The sequence below is a fragment of the Leuciscus leuciscus genome, assembly GCF_965113295.1.
Source record: "Leuciscus leuciscus genome assembly, chromosome: 4".
NCBI lineage: Eukaryota > Metazoa > Chordata > Actinopteri > Cypriniformes > Leuciscidae > Leuciscus > Leuciscus leuciscus.
The window spans coordinates 53,820,559-53,847,032 of NC_138728.1; the positions used below are offsets into that span (position 1 = coordinate 53,820,559).

Sequence of the window (26,474 nt, forward strand, 5' to 3'; positions counted from 1 at the left end):
TTTGAAAACATAGGGGTATTTAATATACACAAAAAGCTAACACGACACACCTGGAAAAAATCAGAGTGATCAACAAGGAAAAATACAAAGAACTGCAATCATGGCACACAGGACAGGAAATTAAAAGTGATCTTTTTATTAGTAGTAGTAGTTACTTTACTACATCTCAACTCAAACCATTGCTCTACTGTTGAATATACAGTATAGTGTCTATTATGAGCTCTTATGAGATATTATCCAGTCCTTTAATTATTAATGAGAGAAAGCAGTGGATGAGGATGAGGAGCAACAGAGGAAGAGGGATGAAGAGGATGGACAGACTATCACTGTACTCGAGAGATTGGCAGAAAAATAAAGCTGAAGTTTTTAATATATCAAACGAAAGATAATAAAGCAATTTACAGTTTAAACAGGGAAAAAATAAATTGACAGTAAAGAAAACAACGGATTAAAAGTAAATAAGAAAACAATTGTGTATTTTTAATGAAATCATATACATGTACAATTAAAATTAATCATTTTAAAATAAAAAAAGGTTTCAGTTTGTCCGTCTATTGTCTGTAATAATGTTGTGTGTGTTTGGGTTCAGTCCCTCAGTTCTCAGTTCTCCATGTTCCCGTGTTTTCATCATTAAATCCACTCCTCCGTCTCCGTCTCCTGCCTTTGCTCCTCGTTTCACAGAATGACTGACTGAGGATAACATACACCAGAGCAACAGGCTAACAGCTGCGAACAATCAAGTCTAATCACAGGGAAAACTTCAGAGAACTACAAACACACAACAGGAACAGCAGAAGAACATAAGAGTCCAGGGGCCTCATGTACAAAGACTTGCGTTGAATTCATACTAAAACATTGCGTACGGACAAAGCTGTAAATGTGCGTACGCACAAAAAAAACCAGATGTATGAATCTCTGCGTACGAAGGATCCCACGCATATTCTCTTTGTACATCCCAGTTAACGTAAAATTGAGCGCACATGCACGAGCACAACGCCCAACCCAGTCTCCTCCCTTAATTAAATTAATTTAAATATGGTAATGAGTCCACTTTGGCAAAAGAAAGCAGTAAGAAAATGGCGGCAAGAAACGAAACTTTACAGAGAGTGAATTGGAGGTGCTACTATCGGAGGTAGAAATGAAAAAAAAAATTTATTTGGAACTTTGTCCTGCGGAATTAATAACAAAAGGAAAAAATATGAGTGGGAGAGTTTGGCTGATGCCGTCAATGCGGTGGGATCTGAAAGTCGCACTGTAGAGTAGACTGAGTACAGTTGAGACACTTTTTGCGTTTTGATTTTTCCCACAAAAATAGACACTGAAAAGAAGTGAATTTCCACGACACGCCACATGACATTTCATTACCTTGTAGACTAAGATATTATCAATCAATAATACCCACAAGTAGTTTATATTTTCCACAATTAGCTCATAAAAATAAGGTGCTTTTTGTCTCAGCTTTGTCTCAACTGTACCCATATCATGTGGTACAGTTGAGACAGTGCATGGTACAGTTGAGACACCCCATTTTTAATGATGTAAAGGTAACTAACCATTCATTGTAAAAAAAAAAAAAAAAAGACAAATAAAGAAAATAACAATTGGGCAACATTTTTGTTTATTCATCCATTTATATTCATTCATTTTATTTAAATTAGCACTGGTTAAAATGTATAAAGCAGGAACAAGATATGTAACAATATTTATTAATAATACACAGTTTAAATATCACAAATATCACATTTTATTTTCATTTGCATCCTATGCTGGCTAATTACGGCGTTTAAACTGTTATCATAACACTGAACAACTAAACAATGTGTTTCCTAATAGAACTCTATCAGGGCTACAGTAGATACACGTGTGTCTCAACTGTCCCCCGCTGGCCACCTCGCACATTTCTCTAGATTTTGAAATTACCTTGCATGACACAATACCATGAAATACAGAATAACGTTTGTGGTGATACCAGTTACGTTTAACAGTCACATAAGGATAATAAGCGATTCATTGTGGAGAGTGCATGGTGAAGTGAACGTCATATCTTAGAAAAAAAATCTTTCCCCGATATCTTCGGATCGGAGATGCGTCCGTTGTTCAAATTTCCCACGATCAAAGAGGACACTAATACGCACGTGCACAGCAAAAATCACAACTTGTGCTTGCTGCGAACGCAAGTTATTTAAGGTGTCTCAACTGTACACATGTCTCAACGGTACACAGTCTACCCTAAATGACCTTAAAAAGAAATGGTCTGATATAAAGGTGGACATTACACCAAAGCTGCCATTGCCATAGATAGACTAAGGGTTGTATCAATTTGCATATGCTTTTATATGTTCTTACTTAATTGCAAAATTGATAGAATATTCCCATAAGGCTCGGCAATATATGTCAATTATTTTATAAATTGCAAATTAATAGCAATGTTTCCCACAGGTGGTGGTGCGATAGACTTGTAGAACAATTCGTTGTGTAATGTTTGCAACTTCACTTCATTGCCTGTAAGAGTCGCCAACGGACAAAAACAATGAGAAATGTACGTACGCCAGACATGAAATTGGCGTGGAGGAACGCACATTCTCGCGTTAATTTCACTGTTAGTACATCCGACCGTGAGCGTGAAAGCTGGCGTACGCAACGTTTTTGTGCGTACGCAAGATTGATACATGAGGCCCCAGGACACATGCGACACGTCTCAGAACTGAGTTAAAGTAGGAGAAATATCCTGACTGATTATCATAACCATTATATATGCTACCACTTTATAATCAGGTTCATCAGTTAACATTAGTTAACTAACTTAGTTAAGATGAACTGAGAATGAACAATACTTCTACTGCATTAATTAATCTTAGTTAATATTACTTTCAACATTTACTAATACATTATCAAAAAATCAAAGTATGATGTATTTGTTAACATTAGTTAATGCACTGTGAACTAACATGAACAAACCATGAACAGCTGTATTATTATTAACTAACATTAACAAAGATTAATAATTACTGTATATATAATATATATATATATGGTAATACTTTACAATATGGTTCATTAGTTAATGTATTAACTAACATGAACTAATAATGAGCAACATATATATATATACATACATATGTTTGTGTGTGTGTGTGTGTGTGTGTGTGTGTGTGTTTTAAATGCATTCATTGATTTAATTAACTTTACTTTTTTCTTGTTCATGCAGAATGAATAACTAGAATCAATGAAAGTAAAATTACATCTTCCCAAAACAGCAGTTTGATACTTTCTGATCATTTGTGATACATGACATATTCATATTCAGCTCATTCAATATAACATAAATCAATTTTAGATGTATGATTTTCTCACAAGCCGTTCAGCAAAATAATACAGGTTTATACTGTACATCATGTTTAGAAGATGAAGACCCTTTAAACTACTGTATTTTTGTATAAGTATTGTAAGTATAATAAAAATGCATGCAGAGCATCTTAAGACAGAGTCAAATGTTTTAGTTTATAGTCGTAGTAATTATAGATAAAGGGTTAAAGTTTCACTTGAACAGATAATTCTTTGCTTTACTGAACAGGACTCTTGAATCATAGGATGATCCTTTTCCTCTTGTTGCAGGTTTGTATGTTTCCCAGTCTTCTGGAAGCACTCCTCCAGTGGACACCTTACTGATGATCTCTGCCCTCTTCCTGACGTCCATTAAAGCCTGAACGCGATCTAGAAATCCAGGCTTGGCTTCTTGTTTCTCAGACTCAATCATCAGATCAATGTAGTCAGGAGTGAACAGAGGATTGGGCTTGAGGGCGATTTCCTCCAGACGCTCCAAACACTTTTGAGGTCTTTCAATCAGTCCGGTCACAATATCCTGGACAACCTCAAACTCCATTTCAAGCTCTTCAAAGATCTTTTCTTTTGACATGACCTGTTCATGTACAGCCTCAAATAGCTTTTTTAAATCCTGATAGGTTCCCTTTCTCTTTTCTGGGACATATTCCCATTTGTATTTCTGATTAAAGTGCACATTCCAGGCACACTTTCCTGGACACACCGTACACACTCCAGCTTTCATGACACTGCACTTATATTTATCACTGTCATTTGCAAAAGTGCATGTGTCATGACATGTGTAGTGACACTTCTGGCAGTTGGTTAAGTAGTAACTAGTGTTGTTTTCGATCTGTTTTGGGACAGTTACTTCTACTTCATATTCAAAATCCTTGTTTGCCTCCATTTCCACCTTGTGTTGCTCCAGAGCTGCTCTTGTCTTCTTGATTTCATCCAGTTTCATCAGACCAGCATTGATTTGGGGCCGGAGACGTTCCACATGCACTTCAAGCTGCTGTCGCTCTTTCAGGACTTCCCGTGTCAGAGACAAGCTCTTGGTTTCCATCGTGTTAAGGGATGTGAAGAACTTTCTCATGCTAAAAAATCCCAGCTTCCAGAACATCTGGTCTAAGTTTTCACAGTCAGACTCCTCATCGTCTCCAGATGTGTTATTGGTAGCAAACAGAGCAGAGTTGTTGAACTTGAAGTGAAGTGGTTCTCCAGACTTTTTGGTAGAACAGGGAACCCCAGACTCTTTGATGGCCTCGAGAACAGGAGGTGGTTTTCCATCTGCAAAGGTGACCAGCACAAGGATGTTTTCAGCAATATCCTTCCCAAATATGGAAAGAATGGAGTCAAAGACGTATTTCTCTCTGTGCGTCAGACAGGCAAGTGAAGCCTGTACTACAAAACACACGGCATCAATGCGGTCGATCCCTCTTGGGTTAGAAAAGAACTCCTGAATCTGCGTTGTGATTTTCTGGTCATGTGAAATTCCTCTGGTATCACCGAAGCCTGGTATGTCCACAATGGTCAGAGAATATGGGACCCGGAAACCATCCATGTGATTGATTTGATATGCCGTGATCTCCAAAGTCTGACTTTTAGCCTGGGATTTCTGCTTCCCTTCATCTATCAGCACAAACCGGAAGTCATCTTCCCATTGCACTCCCAGGATGTAGTTGATCATGCTGTTAATTAGAGTGGTTTTTCCTGCACCTGTGGCTCCGATCATCATGATGGTCTTGTTCTCTTTAGTGACGTTTTTCCCAAACGTGCTTCTTCTGCAGAATCCATCACGGTTCTTCCACGTTTCATCCAGATGGAGTTTAAACTTGGGCAGGTTTTCATTGCTTCCATCTTTTACTTTACTGCTCCAGCTGTTCTTGATAATATGTGCAACACTTAAACTCTTTCCATCGCTGTGGTGTTTTCCCATGGTGCTGCTGCTTGTGTTTTCTCTTGATGTCTTCAGTGTGTCATTAACAGCAGACTGGCTCAGTCTATTTGTCTTCTCCTGATCTGTTTCCACACGAGCTGCTTACAGAAAAACAATACAATAGTGTGAACATCCGGTCATCAATACAGTATAATTACTCAGTGTTCACACAGTGTAAGGCTGTACTGTATCTAGACTAAATCTGATGTCTTGTGTGAACAGCCTAATCTTTACACATGCTGTCATGACATGTTTCAAATGCATGTTATATAGTTTTGGATATTTAGCTGTTCTCCAAAAAATGCCAGACATTTTTAATTTCGAGATAATCTAAATCTTGAAGAGAAAATAAACAGATAATGATAAATAATAAAAAAGCTAATAGGTGATTTTCTGGCTCCTTGCAGACCTTGATAATTACAATACAACTACAAACGTCCCAATGAAATCCTACAGGAACACCTGAGTTTTATGGAGATGGCCGTGGCTGAAGGGACACACTGCCCCAATACTGTTCACAGGGTTCGTACAGATTCTGTCAAATGAAATTCCAGGATTTTAAGCACTACTTTTTTTTGGATTTCAAGGACTTCAATCAGCACTTATCAAACAATGTCTTTATTTTACTTTATTTTTTTTACTCAAATTACATATGAGTAATTTACAAATTACAAAACTAAAGGCCTAATTAATGTGAATTTAAAACATTATTAAAGACAAGTAAGCAGTCAGTAACAAAATGAGAACAAATAATCAAATTACAAATAGGACAAACAAATACAATAGAACAAAGAAAGGCAACAAATGAAAGTGAAAGTGAAAGTGAAAGTGACACGTGACGGCCAAGTATGGTAACCCATACTTGGAATTTGACCTCTGCATTTAACCCATCCAAGTTAATGCACACACATTAGGAGCAGAGTAGTGAGTAGTTAACACACACACTGCAAACGTGGATACACACACCCAGAGCAGCGGGCAGCCTTTGTGTGGCGCCCGGGGAGCGATTAGGGGTTAGGTGCCTTGCTCAAGGGCACCTCAGTAATTTCCCACCGGTTCTGGAATCGAACCAGCAACCTTTGGGTTACCAGTTCAACTCCCTAACCACTAGGCCATGACTGCCCCTTAAATAAACAGTGTTTAGAGTTTTTCGGGTAGATCTAACAGGTACAGAAATATGAATAAAATCATCAAATGTGAAAAAAATGCATATTCATTACTGTATAAATTAAATATAGATGAATATTTTTGTAAAGTTGAAAAGGATAGCCTATTTAGTCAAGAGCAGTGAGTGATTTATTTGTCCTTTGTTTGATTAACATTAAAACACAGCATCAGGTTTATTAGACTGCTGTCCCTTTAAGACCGAACGCACCGACCCCATCTGAACATGACTACGGTCACTTTATATATAACAGACTTTGTTTACTGGGATACTCGCTAAGACAGACTTTTTTACATAATTTAGTATGAATTCGTCCGTACAAGCACTAGATGTGAAAGAGAATTCAATTCAGTATTTGCACGCTGTCTGAGACGCTGGTTTGCGGGGCGTGCGCTTCAGATGTTTGCGTTCATTAAACTTCTTGACCTGCACACGTCCTGTAATAATGTAGGGAACCACTTGTTATACATAAATCAGGTAACAGTTCATGATTTATTTTACTTACATATACGATTTAGTTTTAATCCATATAACACGTGCTGAGTGAACGATCAGCAATCAAGAGCATTCAACAGAAGTGCGCTCTCTCTCTCTCGCTCTCTCTCTCTCTCGTCAGTTAACATTATTAATAAGCTACATGCCTCGTTTTATAGGGGTGTAACGATATTCGAACCGAACCGAAAAACCGCGATACACCACCCACGATACGAATCGCGATACTCTCATGGCGTACCGAACACGCCCGCCCCGCCCTCTGCTGTCCCGGCTCATTGGACCTCATGTCTTATGTGTACACAACGAATACAGCGTTGCCTAACCACCATTAACCACATTTAATCGCAATAAGCTCAGTGTTTTGTTACATTCGATAATAAGCAAGGTGTAATCTTTCAAATTCTGTCTATTTGATGACGAAATTCAAACATTAAATGTCGTTTTGGCGCTCTTTGATGTGGCGTGACAGATCACCGTAGGCTACTAGGCTCCTCATTTCAAGCGGCAGCGCGGAGCGCGAGTAAACGCGATTCTCTTCCTCAGTTACAGAATAAACATGAATGGACACCTGAAGGTATGTTGAAAGATACAGTATACTTACTGAAAGGCATCATAACTCGTGTAATCGCTCAGTCAGTGTTTCAACAGCGGAAATATGTCAATAAAACGCTTCTTTTTTCACATAGCTTTATTTACCTCAGGCAAGTCATTCAGTGTCCACAGCTTGTTGGTTTGCTAAGGAAATGAACTCTTTTACTAAATAAATGCACTATATTAGCCTATATATTATATTTTACTTAACCTGTTAATGACATCTTGATTATTTTATGTATGTTTAAAATATCTGTCATGAAAATGACAGCAACTGTGTAAATTATTATATTTCAATCATAAATTAGAGTAAAAACATATGTTAATGTAAAAACTGCCTTATGTGCAGTTTACATGTTTTCATACAATTTGTTACTTGAGTGTTGATTATTATTATATCTAAAAATAAATAGCAACTGAATTTAGGCTAAAAGTCTTGGCTCTGTTGTTAAGCTTTAATGTTATAGTAATGTGCAAGTAAGGGCTCCTATTTAGTTTACAGCATTAGCAGATAATTAGTTTTATCCTTGCGAAACGTTTACTTGTAATTGAATTAATTTAAAGACAAGGACACAATTTGTTAATTAAATTATCTGTTTAAAAACAAAAACAATTTTAGCTTTCTAAACCCCCCACTCCACCTAAATGAACCGAACCGAACCGAACCGAGATGTCAAAACCGTGGGACGTACCGAACCGTCAGTTTTGTGTATCGTTACACCCCTATCGTTTTATTTTCTTTGCCATTGACATCCGACTGAACTACAAACTTTCCACTGATGTCTGTTTAAAGGGATGTGCTCGACCAGCTCGTGCGTCTGTGCCGCTCAATCCACTTCGCGTTTTCCTCTTATCAGCTCGCGCACCACAGCTATGTGTTACTGTACACACACTGCCTGGTATTGGTTGTTGGTATCGGAGCATTTTTACGAGTGCGAGTACATGAGCTCGGTATCAGTGCATCCCTAATTTTAATAATACAAGCACTTTTCAAGTACCTCTTCAAAAATATGGCTGTTTTCCAGGACTTAAATTTAAAAAAGTCAAATTCAAGTACTTCAAGCACCTTGTACGAACCCTGTGTTTGCTGCTTAAACAGGTGAAGAAGTGCTCTACGTCACCCTCATCACATCCTCAGATTCTTAATATCACAACCCACTGTAGTTCTTGTGTTTCTGCTCGCCTCTTCTGTTTTTCTGTTCTTTCCTTCAGTGATTCTGCTTGTTAACAGCAGGTGTTCATCACTAATGCTCAATTATCAATCGATTAATATACTTTAACACTCTGTGGAGTGGGACCATATGTACACTGAGCCGTGGTGATTTAACACTGAGGATTTTGATCTGTCTATCCAAAACATCCTAGCAACACCGTAGTAACCATCTTACAAAGTTCATTTTATCTGTCTGTTTGTCTGAGAGACAACATTAAACCTTCAGATTTTAATATATGAAGTAGTACTTCAGGCTTTCATAAAAGCCAACAAAAAAGTTTGTTTTAACTTTTTTTATCAAGTTGAATACAGAGAACAGGAGTGTCTACATGCACACCAATATGCTGAAATGTTGATGCAACATGATGTGATTGCAGCATAAAGTGTTTTTTTTTTTTACAAATAAAGATAACATTTACTCAAATATTGTGTTGACTCACCTCTTTCTGTGGCTTCTGTAGAGAAATATAAATCTTCATATTTGTTACAAATCAAGTAACGTCCATCATTCCTTTGAACAGTTTCCTGAAATGTCGCTATAAGGTCGGCAGGAGTGCTGTTTGTCCCCAGTCTGTAGTGTCTGTTAAAACACTTATTAATGATTTCCTTTATGACGTCATTGACTTCGGTCGGCTCTGCCCCGTCAGGCGCTTGTGTCGTGAGCACCAGAGTGTGTTCAAACACACTGTCAGAGAAACAGTTGAGCACTATCTCTATGCACCCTTTCTCTTCTCTCGAACACTCATCGGGTTTGAGGACCAGAACGATCACATGAGGTCCCGGCGCAGACAGAGACACACACTCCTTCACTCCCTGTGTGATGTGACGTAGTGAGAGATCAGGGCTGAGCAGGAGAGGAGTGTTGATGACCGTCATGTGTTTTCCTCTGACTCTCTCACTGTACGGCTCTACATCAGCTGGAGGAGATTCACTGTCAAACGCTGCTCTTCCTAAGATGAAGTTTCCCACTCGGCTGTTTTCTGACACACTCCTACCCAGAAGAACAATCCTCAGATCACTCACTGAAACACACAGCACACATGATGTTACAGTGTGTCACTTCTCGAGAACCTCTAGGAACCCTTTACTCAGTTCAATTCAATTCACGTTTATTTGTATAGCGCTTTTCACAATACACATCATTTCAAAGCAACTTTACAGAAAATGCATGAGTCCACATTACAGTTTAGAGTGATCTGTTATCAGAGGAAACTAAGTTATGCATTTCAGAAATGTACATATACAAAAAATGTATTAATTTAAACAATGTAATAATTGAATGCAGAAACAATGAGCTCATTGAAGTAATGAATACTTGTATTTTAACAAATGATTATGACATTTATAAAATATAGCAAAATAAAATATAATATCTATGTAAAATATAGCCTTTAGGTTCCTCAAATACCCTGTATGGTGTCTCTGTGTATCTATAAAGACTAGACTTACTCTCAGGAGGAATATTTTCTTTACTGTTTCTTCTCCTGGTAGGACGAACACAGACCACACCTGCAGAAAAAAACATTTAAATTATATTTGATACTTACAGCACAGTAATTCTACACCTCAGTTTTACTGAATAAATAAATAAATAAATACATACTGGCAAACAAACAACAAAGGGGGGGCGCGGGGGGCGCTTGTCTGAAGTTTAAAATCATTGGTTACCCGTAAGCCAATCACATAACGTATGGTTATGACATGTGTTATGCGCATGCTCAGCCGCATCTAACTTCCACTGTAAACACACGTATGATGCGAAAACAAAACCATCGAGCGAAATACCGGAGTGAACATGGCTGTGAACGACTTTTGCAGATTACGTTAAGTAAATCTACACATCCACGGTACAATCAGCGTCTACGTCACGGCTCTCAGCCCGCCCTCTGTTCATTGATTGGCCGGCTGTTTTCAGGCCGGAGGAAAACGGAAAGCTATGACGCTGTCTCAGACTGAGTACAGAAGCGAAATGAAATTGAGCGGAAGTAGGAAGTCTGACGTAGTCAGGCTAGCAAACATCGGCTGCGTCTGAAAACTTAAGGTGGGCATAAAATGTGTGATTTCTGTGTGATTTCAGCAAAGTTACCAACTCACACTGTAGAGTAGATCTCATGTGATGTAAAGCCAAAGCTCATGTTTTATGTGATCACACTGTACGGTCTGAACGTCGAGCTGCGACTTCACTGCTCACACTATACGTGTGAAATATGTGCGATAAACCCCCGGGCCAATATAATAGACCATGATATTGTGTATCAAGAGATATCGACAATTAGCTATTGATATCAAGAGGATTTAGCATTTTTTAATTTATGCATTACATTATTATTATTATTAGTGCAGGCCTATTTGTATTATTAAATTGATATTACAATTGCCTCACAATAATTTCATAGAGCATCACAGCATAACCGACGCGCTGTGAGGATAACAAAAGATTAGATAGATCAGCTTACTCCTTATTAAAAATGATTTAAAAACATTTAGGTCTATTACACAATGAATTATAGGCCTTTAATTAAAATTATTAACAGTCTATAATATTTCTGAACACTGCAATAATCAGTAATCAATGAAAATTAAGAGCAGTTTTATTTAGAAAATAAATTGCTTGACATAAAATACTTTATTTAATTGTTTTAATTCAGTATATGGGTATACAAGAGAAATATTAAGTAAATACATGAATGTAGCCTACTGTCATCTGTCAGCTGGAGAACAATAATGTCATGTAATGTTACAGGATGACTGAAATTAAAGGTTTAATAATAAATTTGCTTTTAAATTAAATAGCTTTTTTTGGTCTGGAGCAGCGCAGGAAACCAAAGATTGCCCATTAGAAAGACTAAATTGAATTACATCTCATGTTTCACCACTCTGGACATTAGAGCCAGTGGATTAGCTGGATTAGCTCCGCCACTGAATTGGCACTAATTTGAAAGCGAAACTAAAATGTGCACGAGTGCTCGAGTAGCCTACTCGTTAGACACCGCGCCTTCCAGGCGGCTAAATAAAGTGAAGCTGGATTTGAAAGTGCAGCGCCAATCTATCATATTCATAACATTATAATGAGAACACGATTGTAATATAATTTAGTAAATTCTCTTTGCTTTAGTTTTTCAGCGTGCTTTTAAAGGAAGAGCACGTTCACGTGTTACACATCAGACTAGCACGGTCAAGTTCATGTGCGCATTCGCATTCTTTTGTGCAGATGTAAGTTGCAAGATTACTTTTATGTTGTCTATATCTGATTAATCTCAAATATAAGACGCGTTTGGTTTAGTTTAATAACCAGCGGGCAAAACGCTGCAGTTAACCGACCGTTCATTCACTTTTCAGTTTAAGCTCAAATGCAATGTCTGACATTACGGACGGTTTGAAGGTGAAACTAAAATGTGCACGTCTGCACTGGGCTTCATAACGGTGTGCGTCCACAGAGAGTGAGTGTTTTCAGATCACTCCTATGGTAGGAATTCATTGAAAACGCTCTGTTCTGCACCGTAATGAATGCCCCTGCAGATGTGCACATTTTAGTTTCACCTTCAAATTAGTGATTTAAAAGCCCCCGCTGGTGATAACGGTATTACTGGTGTTGTCACACTTTGATTAACCGGTGGGAAAATATTCTCACTGTCACATCCCTGGTATATATATGTAGTATATGTATATGTAGCTATGTGTCTTGCTGTGTGTATATCTCACCTTTGCTCTCTCTGCTGGACATGATGATATTCAGTTTCCTATCCGTCTCTTTCTTTAGTCTTCAGTTGATCATCTTCTCTGACTCCTGAGATCGGTTTCTTTTCCTTTGGGAGATTAAATTGATTTCCTTTAGTAACAGCTTTATTTTTTTCACATCTTTTTTTTCCAACCCATTTTAAAATGCAGACATACATTGGTGTTATTTTGACGCTAGGAGTGGGCGATATGCCAAAAATATCATATCACGATTTTTTTCAGGAAAATCACGATTCACGATTTTATCACGATTCTTTTTTATGTTGGTTTTACTATTGTGTGACTGAGCATTACAGCCAAACTAATGTCCATATTTTAAAACAAAGCCTTAGGCAACAAAATAAAAAAATGGCAGACAGGAGCGAAGATAAAAAATATTTGTCTTTATTTTCTTTGTTATTAAATATTAAGATCAAAGATACACATTACACACACAACTTAATATACAGCTGAAATAAACAGTGCTTTATGTTTTCAGCTACAGCTGTATTTAACAGTAGCATTGAAGAAAGTAATTAAATGAACAAATATGAAAATAAAACAAAACAGACTTCACTGCATAAATTATACATTGATACTTATTAAAGCTACTATTAAAGTTATCAGTCAAGAGCAGTGAGTGATTTTCTCTTTGCATTTTGTTGTTTTATTAACATTAAAGGGATAGTTCTCCTAAAAATTCTAATTATCATAATTTACTCTCTCCAGTTGTTTTAAACTCGAATAAGTTTCTTTCTTCTGTTGAAAATAAAAGTTATTTGGAAGAATGTGGGTAATCAAACAGTTGATGTACCCCAGTGACTACCATAGTGTATTTTTCTCCCATGGAAGTCAATGGTATCTAAAACTGTCTAGTTACTCACATTCTTTTAGATATCTTCCTTTCTGTTCAGCAGAAGAAAGAAATTCATACAGGTTTGAAACAACATGAGGGTGAGTATATGATGACAGAATTTTCATTTTTGGGTGAACTATCCCTTTAAGGACAAGCGGCAGCGTGTTTATTGCTACTGTCTCTTTAAGAGTTGCGCGCGATGCGTCTAATATACACGCATTTGACAAGCAGATTTTCCCTCAATTTTCTCAAGTTTGCTTTCACTTTAGACATAACCGACTTTGTTTATGTAAACCTTGTGAGTATTTGACAGTATTAGAACAATAAGACTCGAAAGATAACTTAGTTCAGTATCCAGGCACTGGCAGACAGGCTTTTATATTGAAAGCCATATGGTTCAGAATTTGCGTGCTTTTGACTACCGTATCAATATTAAAACGCCGTCTTCATAACGCCGCTAGGCGTTGGATAAGCGCTGCCAGGCGATAATTTAACGTCACACGCCGCCACACATTAAAATAACGCCACTCGCCGATAGATGTTAAAGTGACGCCACACACCACTCAAAATGCAGATTTATGAGCTCATCTACATGGCCCCTCCTCTACTGAGATTGAGGACTCTACGCAAGTCTGAGAGGACAATCCAGTTTGGAAGAACGCGAAAATGGCAAGGAGAGGATTTATTTTGCGGTGTAAACACACTGTAACTAGCCCCGTTTACATGTAGCATTGTATTCCGATTATAACCAGTTTAAAAGTCCAATCAGAATAAAAATGCTCCATGTCAACACCTCAATCGGAATAAAAATGCTCAAACCGATTGAAATTTCAGTCGGATTGAAGGGGGTGGAATAAACCTTTTCATGAACCGATCAAATGAAAGATTACACCATGTAAACGAGCTGATCCGATTACTTTGAGTGTACGTCTTTCTGCGCATGCCTGGTTTTGCGCCAGATAATTCTGTCAGCTAACATAATGCCTTCTGTTTGTGACCAGATGCAAAAAACAATGCACGCTAACCATTACCATAGTAAACATGGTAAATATGAACGCTTAGAAATCAGCGAAATCAGACAAATCAAGAAATCAGACAAATCATATAGGTTATCATAATCCTGATTTATTTTATCTGTCAGTAGCCTACGTCTCGTCTCTTTATACCGGACTATCCTCTTTATCTCTGACTGAAAATATAACTGTATACTTCTGGGAGAGAGTGCTAAAGCTCCTCAGGTAATATTTTTGGTGGCATATTTGTAGAAATTATCATTCTTTCTAAATGTGATGTAAATATGTCCTGTAATTTTGTCTAACTAGGCTACCAAATAAACAGAAACAGACGCGACTGAATAAGTTGCGTGTCCTCTTTCTTTTGTGAAATAGACGTTCACAAACGTCATAAACGGTAAACCACTTTATTTCTGTGTGACTAATGTCAGAGACGATTGCTAATGTGCAATTTTGACACAAATTAATTCATTATGATCAATGTGTCGCTTTTTATTGTAAACCTGTGGTAAAACATCGATTCTTGGGTTTTAAATATTCAATTAAACAACAAAAATGCCAGCAAACGGTCGCTCTTGTTTTGCGATCACGCTGTTTCCAGTGATTTCTTTCTGATTAGTTTTCTGATAAAACTTCCATTTTGTTGGTGAAATGATGGATTTGTGTGACGTTGTTCCAGAGAGGCGTGTTTTAAGTGAAGCGCTGTGGAGCTTCTGCCCGACAGTGGAAACGCAGCAGATTTTGGGCACAGTGCTATACTGGCCCGAGGATATTAGCCTGGCACGGCCCGTTTAAAGCCATGGCTCGCACTGGCCCGACAGTGGAAACGCGGCTAATGCCTACAACTAACGCAACGATTAAGTGTGCACGTGGAAAATATATGAGCTCCCAGATCCGGCAGACAAGTGTGCGCATGTCACAAAATGATTTCGATTGAAAGCGTCAGCACATGTAAACACCAGATCGGTTTAGATAACATCCCATGTAAACAGTCAACCGGAATCCGTCAATCAGAACGATCTTAATCAGAACAGCAAAAAAGTGTGCATGTAAAAGGGGCTAATGACTGTGAGTGTGAAGTGTAAATGTAAATGAATTTTGTTCAAGAAAAATAAATAAATAAAAAAATAAATAAAAAGGTCTAGCTTAAGATCTGGCGCGATGTAGTCTGGCTCGCCCCTCCCGTTATCAGAGACCAGAAAAATGTCTGTAGAGTCAAATAATTGACTGCGATTAGGGATCGCATAAATGCCCAGCTTATTTGCGCATAAATATAACTTAATTTCCCTTTATGTGATCCCTTAAATTCAAACATTAAATTATATTTAAATTATATATAACAAAGTTCGGGAGGAGCACGTTCAGATAATCAACCAAATCAGCACGGGATGAGTTAATCCTCTGAGGTCGAGAAACGCGCCGACGCGTTTTGCTGGATTTTTTTCACATAGCAGCAACATAAACTTAAATTACTCCGTCATTTATGGTTATACAGAAAAAAGAAATATAAAAAAAGAATCTGTGATATTTCTACTTTTGTATGTGTCCACTTACAATCAAATCAAAACATTGTGCTTTTGTAAAATAAAGAAAATAAACAGGGTGTGCGTTCTGCCTCTCCGTCGCGGTGAACTTTTTTTTCTTGAGCACGTCTATAAACTGAAACAAAACTCAGCGAATACTTGTCACACATTTATGAGCCATATACCTTTATACACATTTAAGTGTGTACTTTTAAATGATCGGATTCAAACTGAAAACAAATATTCTCTGTTTAAGTAATTTGTATAAAACCAACAGGATGTCCAGTATCTCAAACGCTTGCTAATTACTTTTTAATTCGACACGCCCACTCGCGCAAAAGAGATTCACATGCAAATCTCCACATGGGACGCGAACGCCCTCGTTACCTCAAACACAAAACACCAAAACACTTCACAAGTCTCTGCTTTTCGTCGAGTTTGGAAGACACGTCTGAGCTTACATTGGATTTACCTAAGAAGAAGAAGAACGCGATTTGAAGACAAGAAAGATGTAAGGTAAGAAATTCTTACTTATTAGTTTATGGTATTGTTGCATAAACTTCACATTGCAGTTGAACTGTTGCTAGATATATGGTGAATATTATACTATTTAGACCCGTGTTTACTGTTAAATACTGTTTGTGGATATCTGCTCAAACATAGATATGTATAACCATAATGTTTAATATTTTGGAGCGCTGTGCGTTTGAATGTATCATATTTTGGAGCGCGCTGTGGGTTTGAATGTATCATATTTTGGAGCGCGATGGCGTTTGAATGTATCATATTTTGGAGCGCGCTGTGGGTTTGAGTATCATATTTTGGAGCGCGCTGTGGGTTTTAATGTATCATATTTTGGAGCGCGCTGTGGGTTTTAATGTATCATATTTTGGAGCGCGATTGCGTTTGAATGTATCATATTTTGGAGCGCGCTGTGGGTTTGAGTATCATATTTTGGAGCGCGATGGCGTTTGAATGTATCATATTTTGGAGCGCGCTGTGGGTTTGAGTATCATATTTTGGAGCGCGCTGTGGGTTTTAATGTATCATATTTTGGAGCGCGCTGTGCGTTTTAATGTATCATATTTTGGAGCGCGCTGTGCGTTTGAATGCATCATATTTTGGAGCGCGATTGCGTTTGAAAGGAAAAATGCACCAAACATTAGGCTTTATGTTTTTACTATTATCTCATTTCATATCATCATAACGAATGGAAACATTTGAAGTAACATGATAATCAATATATTTTTCTCTAGCGTAGTTGTTCTTGAAATCTTTTGGAAGATTTAATTTATTGTTATTATTATTTTATGCAGCACTGCGTAGCCTATGCCTACAAGGCCTATATTCATGTTCATTATATATTGTTGGAAACGTGTGTGTGTGTGTGTGTGTGTATTCTGTGAATTTTTAAAATAAATTTTAACCAGAAAAATCTAAAATCTATTCCCAAAATCGTGCAGCCCTATAGTTTCTCTTGATATCAGTATGTTCACAGTTTTTTCATTTTTTTCTTTTCTTTCAGGGACCAGATGCAACTGAGTCCTGCTGACTTCAACATTCACATGAGTCTCTGTACATGAACATGGTAAAGTGAAAATCAAACACCTTGGAAATGAAAGGTATGTTTTTAGGAATGGCACAAAGGTCTCTGTCTTTGGATCATTGTTTTCAATGTGCTCTTTTGTCATTTGTATTTTTGGATTGTGTTGTGTTGTAAATAAGGCCATCCTTAAAAATATTTTGGTTTGCAGTAACAGCAAAAAAAAAAGAAAAAAAGGGGCGGTAGGTAGGTCTTTATTTTTTTATATATAAAAAAAATAATATAAAAAAGTAAATAAAAAAAAAATAAATAAAAAAAAAAATCGGGGTCGGGTACATTTTTCACCGATTTGATTTCTGAATCAAAGCCCGCAATAAGAGAAAGCGGAAACAGCCCTGGTAAGATCATTTCGTTTCTTTACATTTAATGAAGATGATTGTGTGTTAAGCGTCTGCGACTTACTTTCACTTTGATTTGCGATAGTTTGCACGTTGATGCAGCTTCTCATGTGCGGCGAGTGTGCTGCAGTAGCGTCGTCATATCTGACTAAAACATGACATATAGCCTATAACACGCTCTCGCATGTTTATTTTTTAATAAACCATATTCAACAACATATAAAAATGAAATAATCTTTAGAGTAAAGCCGCAGCCATCATTACCAAGCGTGAACCATTGACAGTGAATGAAACGAAGCGAACTTAGCTTGCAGGCTGTAGTGTGATGCGTTAACCAATGGTGTAAACATAATCATAGATGACGCGCCACGGGTTTTTATTTAAAAGAAAGAACGTAGCTTATGTTTGTATGTAGGTCTAGGCAATTTATATTCACAATACTTAACTAATATTATTTTATTGCATTTGTATTAGTTGTTTTAAGAGTTAAAAAAAAAAAATCGGTCGGTCTTAACGCAAGTTTACAACCGGCAAGTTGGTCGGACTAAAAAAAAGAAATAAAAAATAATTGGGTCGGTACTAAATTGACAGGGTCGGTCGGGTTACGGCAAACAAGAATATTTTTAAGGATGGCCTAAATCCAAACAATCTAAAAGCCATTCTTTTTTAAATCTCCTCATTCTTTGTGCAAGGTTGCTCTGAATGACAGGGCCTGATCGCTCCTAATAGGGCAGTTAGGGGAGTGTCTTTGTCTTTCTCAGGTGTTGAAGGCTTACATATTCATGAGATGATCACGCCTCTTCGCATATGGCTTTGTCACACAAAACACGTCTTAGAAATTTTAAATCAATATATTGTTTTATCTGAATGAGCAGTCAGGGTGATTTTCACATAGTTTTGGAGCAAATATTCTAGGCTATGTCATACAATTTTCAAAAGTCTTGTGAAGAAATAATCAGTATGGGTTTCATGGCCTTATTTCAGTGAGAATTTTTTTTTGTATTTTCACAAACCACGCATAAATGTCATTATCTCAAAACTACAAACTTTTACATACATGCTGCTGATATATTATTGCAGTGTTAATCAACTCACTGAGTGCCATAGGATTGAGTTAGCCATTTGGCTTAGAACTAGGCTATTAATGTCGCTGTCATCACAAAGTGCTGAAATGTATCATCATGACATGGCCTGTCAGGAAAAGAAGACCCAAAAGCTGGGAATATGTAGCAAATCAAACTTTATTTTTATGGGGTGGCCTGTCTGAGTGTGTGACTCCCGGCCTAATGGTGTCCCTGACCAGCATTAGTCTAAATAATTCGTAACATTAAGCATTTAAGTTTACTGAAATAAAGCTGAAATTAGGCTAAATAAAATGGGTCTATAATATTCGTTGAAAAAATTAACGAAAATTAGAAATGTTGCCTTGCAATAGACTGAAATAAGTTGAAGTTGAAGCTAAAATTATGAACTGGAAAGAAATAAAAACTTAAACTAAAATTTAAATAGCCTATAGCTAAATTATATATAGGTAGGCCTAAATAATTTAATATAGCCTCATTTAAAACAAAATTTAAATGTCAAAAGCACATAACGAAATTGCTTAAAATTAAGCTAAAATTACCACGAAAAATAAAAATAAAAATAAAACAAATTCAAAATCAAAATATTAATAAAACTAAATTAAAAATGAAAATAACTGCAGGTCTCCGCAGTCACGTAGCCTAAATGAAAACGATGAAAGCCGTGACCAGCCAACCGGTAAAAAAATTTAAATTGAAAAATAAAATAATAAAAAATAAATTAAAGAAATGATTCCCTCTGATCTTCTGTTTCATTAATAAAGTTGGATTTCCTACATATTCGCACTTTTGGTTCTTCTTTTCCTGACTATAGGCCATGTCATAATGATACTGTATTGACATTTCAGCACTTCGTGAAGACAACGACATTAGTTATAATAAAGCGCTTAGAGCTCGTGTGAATTGCACGTAGAAAAGGAAGTTCAGTTGAACTTGTATGCTAAAATTTACACTTACAGCTCTGATGTGAAAACCTGTCAAATAAAAATCTGAAATTGAATGTTGAGATTTGCACTCGCAGTCACAACAAACCTGCATTTCTAAATTTGTAATTATTATAAGACGTAAACTGCTAATTCCAAAAACAGATCATTGTGCTATAAAAGTAATATTTTTTCCGGAACATTTTACTGTTAGTTTGTTATCATAATGTCACATAGTTTCAATTATTTACGTTTTTTTCTTTCTTCTTTAAATTTAGCCTTTAAAATAAAGTGCATTATCTGAGTTGATTACTTGATTTGGGCTAAAAACATGAAATGGGCAGAGAGTTAATGATGACTGAAAGACATCAGATCCTGAATTATCAGAGTAAAAGGCGAGTGCAGTCATTTACAGTGTGTTTACCCCGCAAAACAAATCCTCTCCTTGCCATTTTTGCGCTCTTCCAAACTGGATTGTCCCCTCAGACTTGCCGTAGAGTCACTTTAACATCTATCGGCGAGTGGCGTTATTTTAACGCGTGGCGGCGTGTGACGTTAAATTATCGGCTGACAGCGCTTATCTAACGCCTAGCGGCGTTATAAAGACGGCATTTTAATATTGATACGGCGGTCAAAAGCACGCGAATTCTGAACCATTTGGCTTTCGATACTTTTAGTGCCTGTGAGCTTCACATGTACACGCTGAGAAACGCACACGTTAGAACAGCGCATCAGCACGCAAATTAAATGTTTAACCGATTTTTGTCGTTTAACCGAAACGTACTCACCCTCATTAAAGCACATGCAAATGATGAACTTTTGTGAACTGCAGTGTCCCGTTCCGCTGCGTTAACATTTGATGTACGTCGCGTTGTTCAGTATGTTGGGACAGAGGCGCCAGAACAGAAACTGATAGAATACATGATACTACGATAATTCTTCAAATGCAGATCGTGGAGACATTTTAATCGTCCACGATCAAAAATCGTCATATCGCACACCCCTATTTGATGCCAAAACCCTCTTTCTTTAATAAATAAAAAAAATAAAAAATATAAATCACACTACAGAGTAAAATGCAACAATGTTGATAATAAAGTGTTAAGATTCACTGAAAGAAAGAGGAACAACAAGAACAGAAAAAGAGAAAATACGAGCAGAAACACAAGAACTACAAATGACTTACGGCTGGAATGCATTTCACAGGGTTTGCCCTGATTTATGTTAATCAGAGACTGACGTGTTTGGCGTGTCAAAAATGTTACATTCAGCTGTTGCAAAATTCCTTGACTTTTAAAAAATCAAGTAAATGTTTTTAGGAGTGGTTCTGATGCACAAAGTTGTTTTTATTGTCTCTTATAACAAACATGTTTTATTTAAACCCATGAAAATGCAAATTCAGTAGACAGATTTCAACTCATCTACATCTTCATCTAAATGTTGCTCTCAGCAGCGTGGATGAGCAACATTTTGTCCAAAAATCATGAACATAAAGAAACATCTGTAAATCACACATCTTTGGGTCATGAGAGAAACCAGATCTGAAGAAAAGACTTTGTCAGAGAGTGTTTCCCACTTGTGCTGCCCTTCATCACAGACATAACACACAGATACTTCGACTAATTCTGTCAGATGTCTACAGAAGTTCTTGACAGAATTAACAGAGGTTTAGATCTCTATTACCTTAAATTATACGTTTATCTCTGTAAAGCTGCTTTGAAACAATCTACATTGTTAAAAGCGCTATGTAAATGAAGATGACTTGACTAGAAGTTGATGATTTATTGATTTTCGGAGATCAGTGTTTGCTTTAGTTGGGCTCTTGACCCTTGACTTTTGCTCATAAGTTTTCCTCTGTCCGCTGTAACCCCCGTGTGTTTACAAAGCACATTAAATGATGTTGAAAATGTGTCCACAATGACCAGGCCTGGACTGGTAATCTGGCATACCAGGCAAACGTGCTTTTTGGGCCGATACATCTCATACTTTTTTTTTTTCTGAACAGCCCATAAAACTCGTACATCGGCGGCCAATTCGTTTAGTTTTGTTTTGCTTAATTGGCGGGGCTGGGATCTTTGTGCCGGTGTAATGCATAGGTCAAAAAAAGTCAGCGTTAGTTTTTTTTTTCTGACAGACCGGCCCATGAAACGTGTAGATCAGCGGCCCATTGGTTCTTTCCTTGACTGACACTGGGCTGGCCCAATCACATCTCTAAACACCTTCCTCTGGGCTCTGAGCGAGTGTGCAGTGTCAGTGTGTATCTGTCAAAATAGTCCGAGAGATGGAGAAGAAACGCAAGGAATGTGCAGAGAAATAGCATGAAAAATAGAAGCAGGCCCTTCAAGCAGACGCTGTAAAATGTGTCAAAATATATGTTTTCTGCCCTTCATCAGCTCCAGTGATGATGAGGATAGTGAGGAGGATCAGGAGAGGGACGAGGAAGTGTCCGTCAAAATAAAAGATCATGTGCTTATCTCTGTCGAGTATAGAAATTAGTACAAAACTAATTATGAAAGTTTCCTTTATTTTTCAGTGCATTTGTTTTACAAAATATGGCTATTACTGTCATGGGATTAATATTGTAACTATTATTAATGTAATGTAAATAGACACTGTAACCAAAAGAGGTTTGAATTTTTCTTTGTTTAATTTGCACACTGAATATGGGTTGGAGCTTTTAATTTTGAACTCTCAAAGTGCACCAGATTGATGAATTCAACATTAAAAAGCACAACATTTTCTTAAGGGAGAGCATGCCCCCGGACCCCCCTAGAAGGACCAAGGTCAACCCACCACAGTTTTACCCAAAATCCTGTGAGAAACAAGCTTATAGCTTGTTTTAGGATTCATCACTGTGGAGTATAGTTCAACTGTATTAATAAATGACAGTTTTGTACTTATTTAATCTGTTAACTCTCTAACAGATCTGTTAATTACATGGCATTAGTGGATTTAAGGAACAGGAGTTAGTACATATTCAAGGGTGTGCAAAGATGGGTGGTGTTTATGATCATATGTAGTGGGCCGATTTTTTGTCCCAGTCCAGCCCTGACAATGACCACATTTGAACTAGTTTTTAGCCTTGTATGGAGGATCCATGAACGCCTATATCGGCGGGGCAGAACACGTCAAAAAAGACGCCATAAAAACTTTAGTTCTGGTTCTCCTCAGTCACTGACGTCTTTTCAACATAAATCATGAAATCATTTTGCTTAGTGTTTGTCCCAAAAATGTAAATGATGTCATCATGTACTCACCCTCATGTCGTTTCAAACTTATAAGGCTTTCGTTCAACTTCCAAACACAAATGAAGATATTTCAGCGGAGCGACTGAGAAGAGCTCTTGCTTTCTGCGCGTGACGTCACATTAAAACACCACGCGTGTGTTATTCTCTATCAGTCTGAACATGAGAACATGAGATTATACAGATCATTCAGTCGAACTGACGGATTATTCGTAGCGCAAACTGATGATTTGTTTCCGTCTTTGTAAGTGGATCTTCCCCAAACCGGAAGTGCCTCCCCTGATATAACACGCAGTCGACTCGTTAGGAAAAAAGCGTGGATATAATCCCATCTAATGCCGACACAACATCATAGGAGTTATTAAGAGAAGGACATCGCTGAACTTACCATTTATGATGGAACTGTTTTGGTTTACGTTAGTCTTATCTGAAGATGAACGCAAGCTTTCAGTTTCGATTTCTTCTTCTTCTCTTGTTTATTGACGGCTGGGAAACCAGCTTTAGGCGCATTAGCGCCACCACAACTCGAGTGGACGAGAGCGGAACTGCGAGTTTATCTCTCACAACTCGAGACTCTATAACTCATCATAACTCATAATTCTCAGAACCAAAGTTAAGATTTGTCAGATAAAAGTCGCAATTGCATTTTTTAATAGCTAGTTAGTTTCAGTCACGCTTCTGTGGATGAACTGCAGGTCTTCTAAATGGTTTAAGTGATGATTTAAGCCTCCTTTAAATTCTTAAGCTATTATAATATCAAGTGCATGTATATTGTACAACATAACTCACCTATTAAGAGTGCTGATGTTTGTTTTCCTCCCGCATCTGTTCTTCTTCTTCTTCTTCTTTTATTGAAGAAACATCAAAAAAACAATACATATCAAATGCTAGGGGAGGTATATCAGTATTATAGGAATACATTAGGGTGTACATGCTTGTAAAATTCTGATAGCTTTTTGTTTCTTCGAGGGCAATATTTACTCATTTTAAATGCAATAAAACATGTTTTTCCCCCTGTTATGAATGTGCCATCAAAATAAAAACATTAATAAAATAAGTGCGGGATTGTTTATCTTTGGGTTTACAATAATCCCTAGTAGAACATCTTTCCACATTAATGTCACATTTGTATCAACATTTCCAACAATGAAATCAAGTAGAATGAAATCCCAATGACAATTTTTGTGGATAATTTGTCATTTATGCACATTCTTTCAACTTAAGTTCAAAATAACACACAATTTCATGCATAACCCGTTTAATTCAGCTCTCAATATCTTCATTGTGCGTCATTGCCGAACTCTTGTGGAAAAATAATAATATAATATGATATTTCATGACTCTAGATGGCCTTATAGCTGTCTGAGCTGCTCCTCTGGTCAGTTCACTTCAGTGTGCGTTCAGATACACATGTAGACATTATTAAATCATTTTGGGGATTTTTTTAGCATTTTTAGTCTGAATTTTGAGCATTTTTAGGTTTTTCTGTGTGTACTGAAGCATTCCTCGCATTCCCTTCATTCCTAAGGGAGTCGGATTGACCCGGGAGGGTATTTCTTACCGTTTTAAATTTCAACCACAAAACTCCTCAAATCCATTACTTTTGTGTGTGTGTGTATTCATGGTTCAAGTGTGACAGAAGTCCTGGGGTCTTGGACCTCTCTGATGAACACTCAATACATTTTTTTTATAAATAATCAAAAATATTTTCCAGGTCAAAATGACCCGAGGGAAGGATGATTTAATGTATTGTTTAATGTAGCTTGAGACCTCCATTTTCATGAGTTCATGAAGTTTTTCTTATATAATTTATCCCATTTTTCCACACAGAATCAGAGAGCATCTTATCGATCTCCCTGGATATTTCATCATCAACCCGAACAGCCAAAGCTGGATAAGTTAAGTGGGATATAAGATCAGAGCTCTCACTCTCAATGACAAGTCTCTTAGAAGACATTGATTAAACGGTTTCTGGATAACAGGATTAAAGTTTACTGAACGTCTATTCTTTGACTCTTATTTATAGTAATTCCTAGGTATCTGACTTGTGTTTTGACTGGAATGTTATAATAAGATGCCCTGAACATTCTCTGACCGCCATAAATTCACACTTCTTCACATTCAGATGAACACCAGATTACTCTTCCACAAATAAAGAAGATTTTAAAAGAGGGTTAGTCTTTGATGGACCACAAAAGGAGAAATCTAAACCAATGTCCCACTCGCACATTTCCACATAATGGCAGTGGATAGAGACCAGCATCAAGCTTTTAGAAGAAGACTCGTGTCGATGCGTCACGTGTCGTATAATCCGAGGGTTCTGGGGGTTTACGATAGGGTTTGATGGAAAACAGACGAACATCTCTGTGTGTCCGAGGACTGTCACAAGGAGGACGCATATATTCACGGATCTTGGATTCACTGCTGTGCCGAGCAGAAAGCTGGCAGGGAGAACACTGTGAAGAGTGAAGAGAATAAGTGACCCAATATTGAGAAATGTAGAAACCCGAAGCCTGTCCCCTGCTATGACATGGGCGAGCACGAGCAGGACACTCTTTGTGTATTTCTCCTTTTTAACTCTTTCATATTGATGTTTTAATTATTTAAGTATTCTTTGTTTGCACTTGTTTCTTGCAGATGTCCTCTAGCAATCTTCAGGCAACTGTAACTGTGATATGGGAAAGGGTTTGATGTGACAGAATGAATGCAGTGTTTAATCTGACAGAGAAAATAAAAACTGTGAATCATAAATTTCTCCTTTTGTGGTGTGAGAAAGAGAAAGTCATACAGCAGTAGAACACCACCAGGGTGAGTAAATAATGAATTATCCCTTACAGGAACACGCCGACTTGTGGGGACTTCAGCTTATTCCCCGTATCCCCCAGAGTTAGAGGAGTCCACACACACCCTTCTCATCTATATATATATAGTATATAGATATCATCAATGTGCTTTTGGGGTTAAACTGCTGTGTATTCTGGCCATGATCAATGCATTGTCTTTTTTTTTTTCTCACTGCTGTTCAGTTGTGACTGATTTAAAAACTTTCAGGTTTTATTTATTTTGTTGTTGGTTGTTGTCACCTTGTCTAATAGTGCTACGCTGAAGTAAACACCCTTTTTGCTGTTATGAAACAAACTGGAGTGGGTGTCCCTTTCTTTTATTTTTGTAATTCTTTTCTCCTGTTTAAACTAGAGAGTGAGTCAGGGAATTACTAGGCTAGCGGTGGGTGCGTCAGACAGAGTTACGGCACGCACAGAGATGAGAAGTGTGTGTGTGTGTGTGTGTGTGGACTCCTCTAACTCTGGGGGATACGGGGAATAAGCTGAAGTCCCCAAAGGTCGGCGTGTTCCTTTAAACTTTTACCTTAACCGAACAGCTTCGGAGTCATTGCAATAGTTAAATGACTGTTTTCGGGTTGAATGGTGGTCATCGCGCACCCCCCAAGCG

General features: G+C 37.4%; 1 protein-coding gene and 1 long non-coding RNA gene across 6 annotated transcripts in view; one reads left to right on the plus strand and one right to left on the minus strand.

Moving 5' to 3' along the window:
* The window catches only part of LOC309497110, a 62,658-nt gene extending 55,153 nt beyond the window's left edge, over positions 1 to 7,505 (plus strand). The window contains exon 2 of the long non-coding RNA XR_014205392.1: positions 7,079 to 7,505. This is a non-coding gene — a long non-coding RNA (uncharacterized lncRNA). The remainder of the gene's footprint in view (positions 1 to 7,078) is intronic.
* Positions 1 to 26,127, minus strand: LOC309496986 (uncharacterized protein). Of its 5 annotated transcripts, XM_082167197.1 has the most exons (6): positions 23,037 to 23,406; positions 12,427 to 12,530; positions 10,174 to 10,233; positions 9,165 to 9,746; positions 3,496 to 5,361; positions 1 to 3,278 (listed from the first exon to the last, which is right to left on the minus strand). In XM_082167197.1, exons 2-5 carry the CDS (start codon positions 12,446 to 12,448, stop codon positions 3,539 to 3,541), a joined length of 2,487 nt encoding a protein of 828 aa, XP_082023323.1. In that variant the 5' UTR covers positions 12,449 to 12,530; positions 23,037 to 23,406; the 3' UTR covers positions 1 to 3,278; positions 3,496 to 3,538. The 5 variants fall into 5 exon arrangements, with proteins under 5 accessions (XP_082023323.1, XP_082023324.1, XP_082023325.1 ...); XM_082167198.1 differs by lacking the exon at positions 23,037 to 23,406 and adding an exon at positions 23,413 to 26,127 and having other exon boundaries at positions 1 to 5,361; XM_082167199.1 differs by having other exon boundaries at positions 1 to 5,358.
* Positions 26,128 to 26,474: the final 347 nt, after the last annotated feature.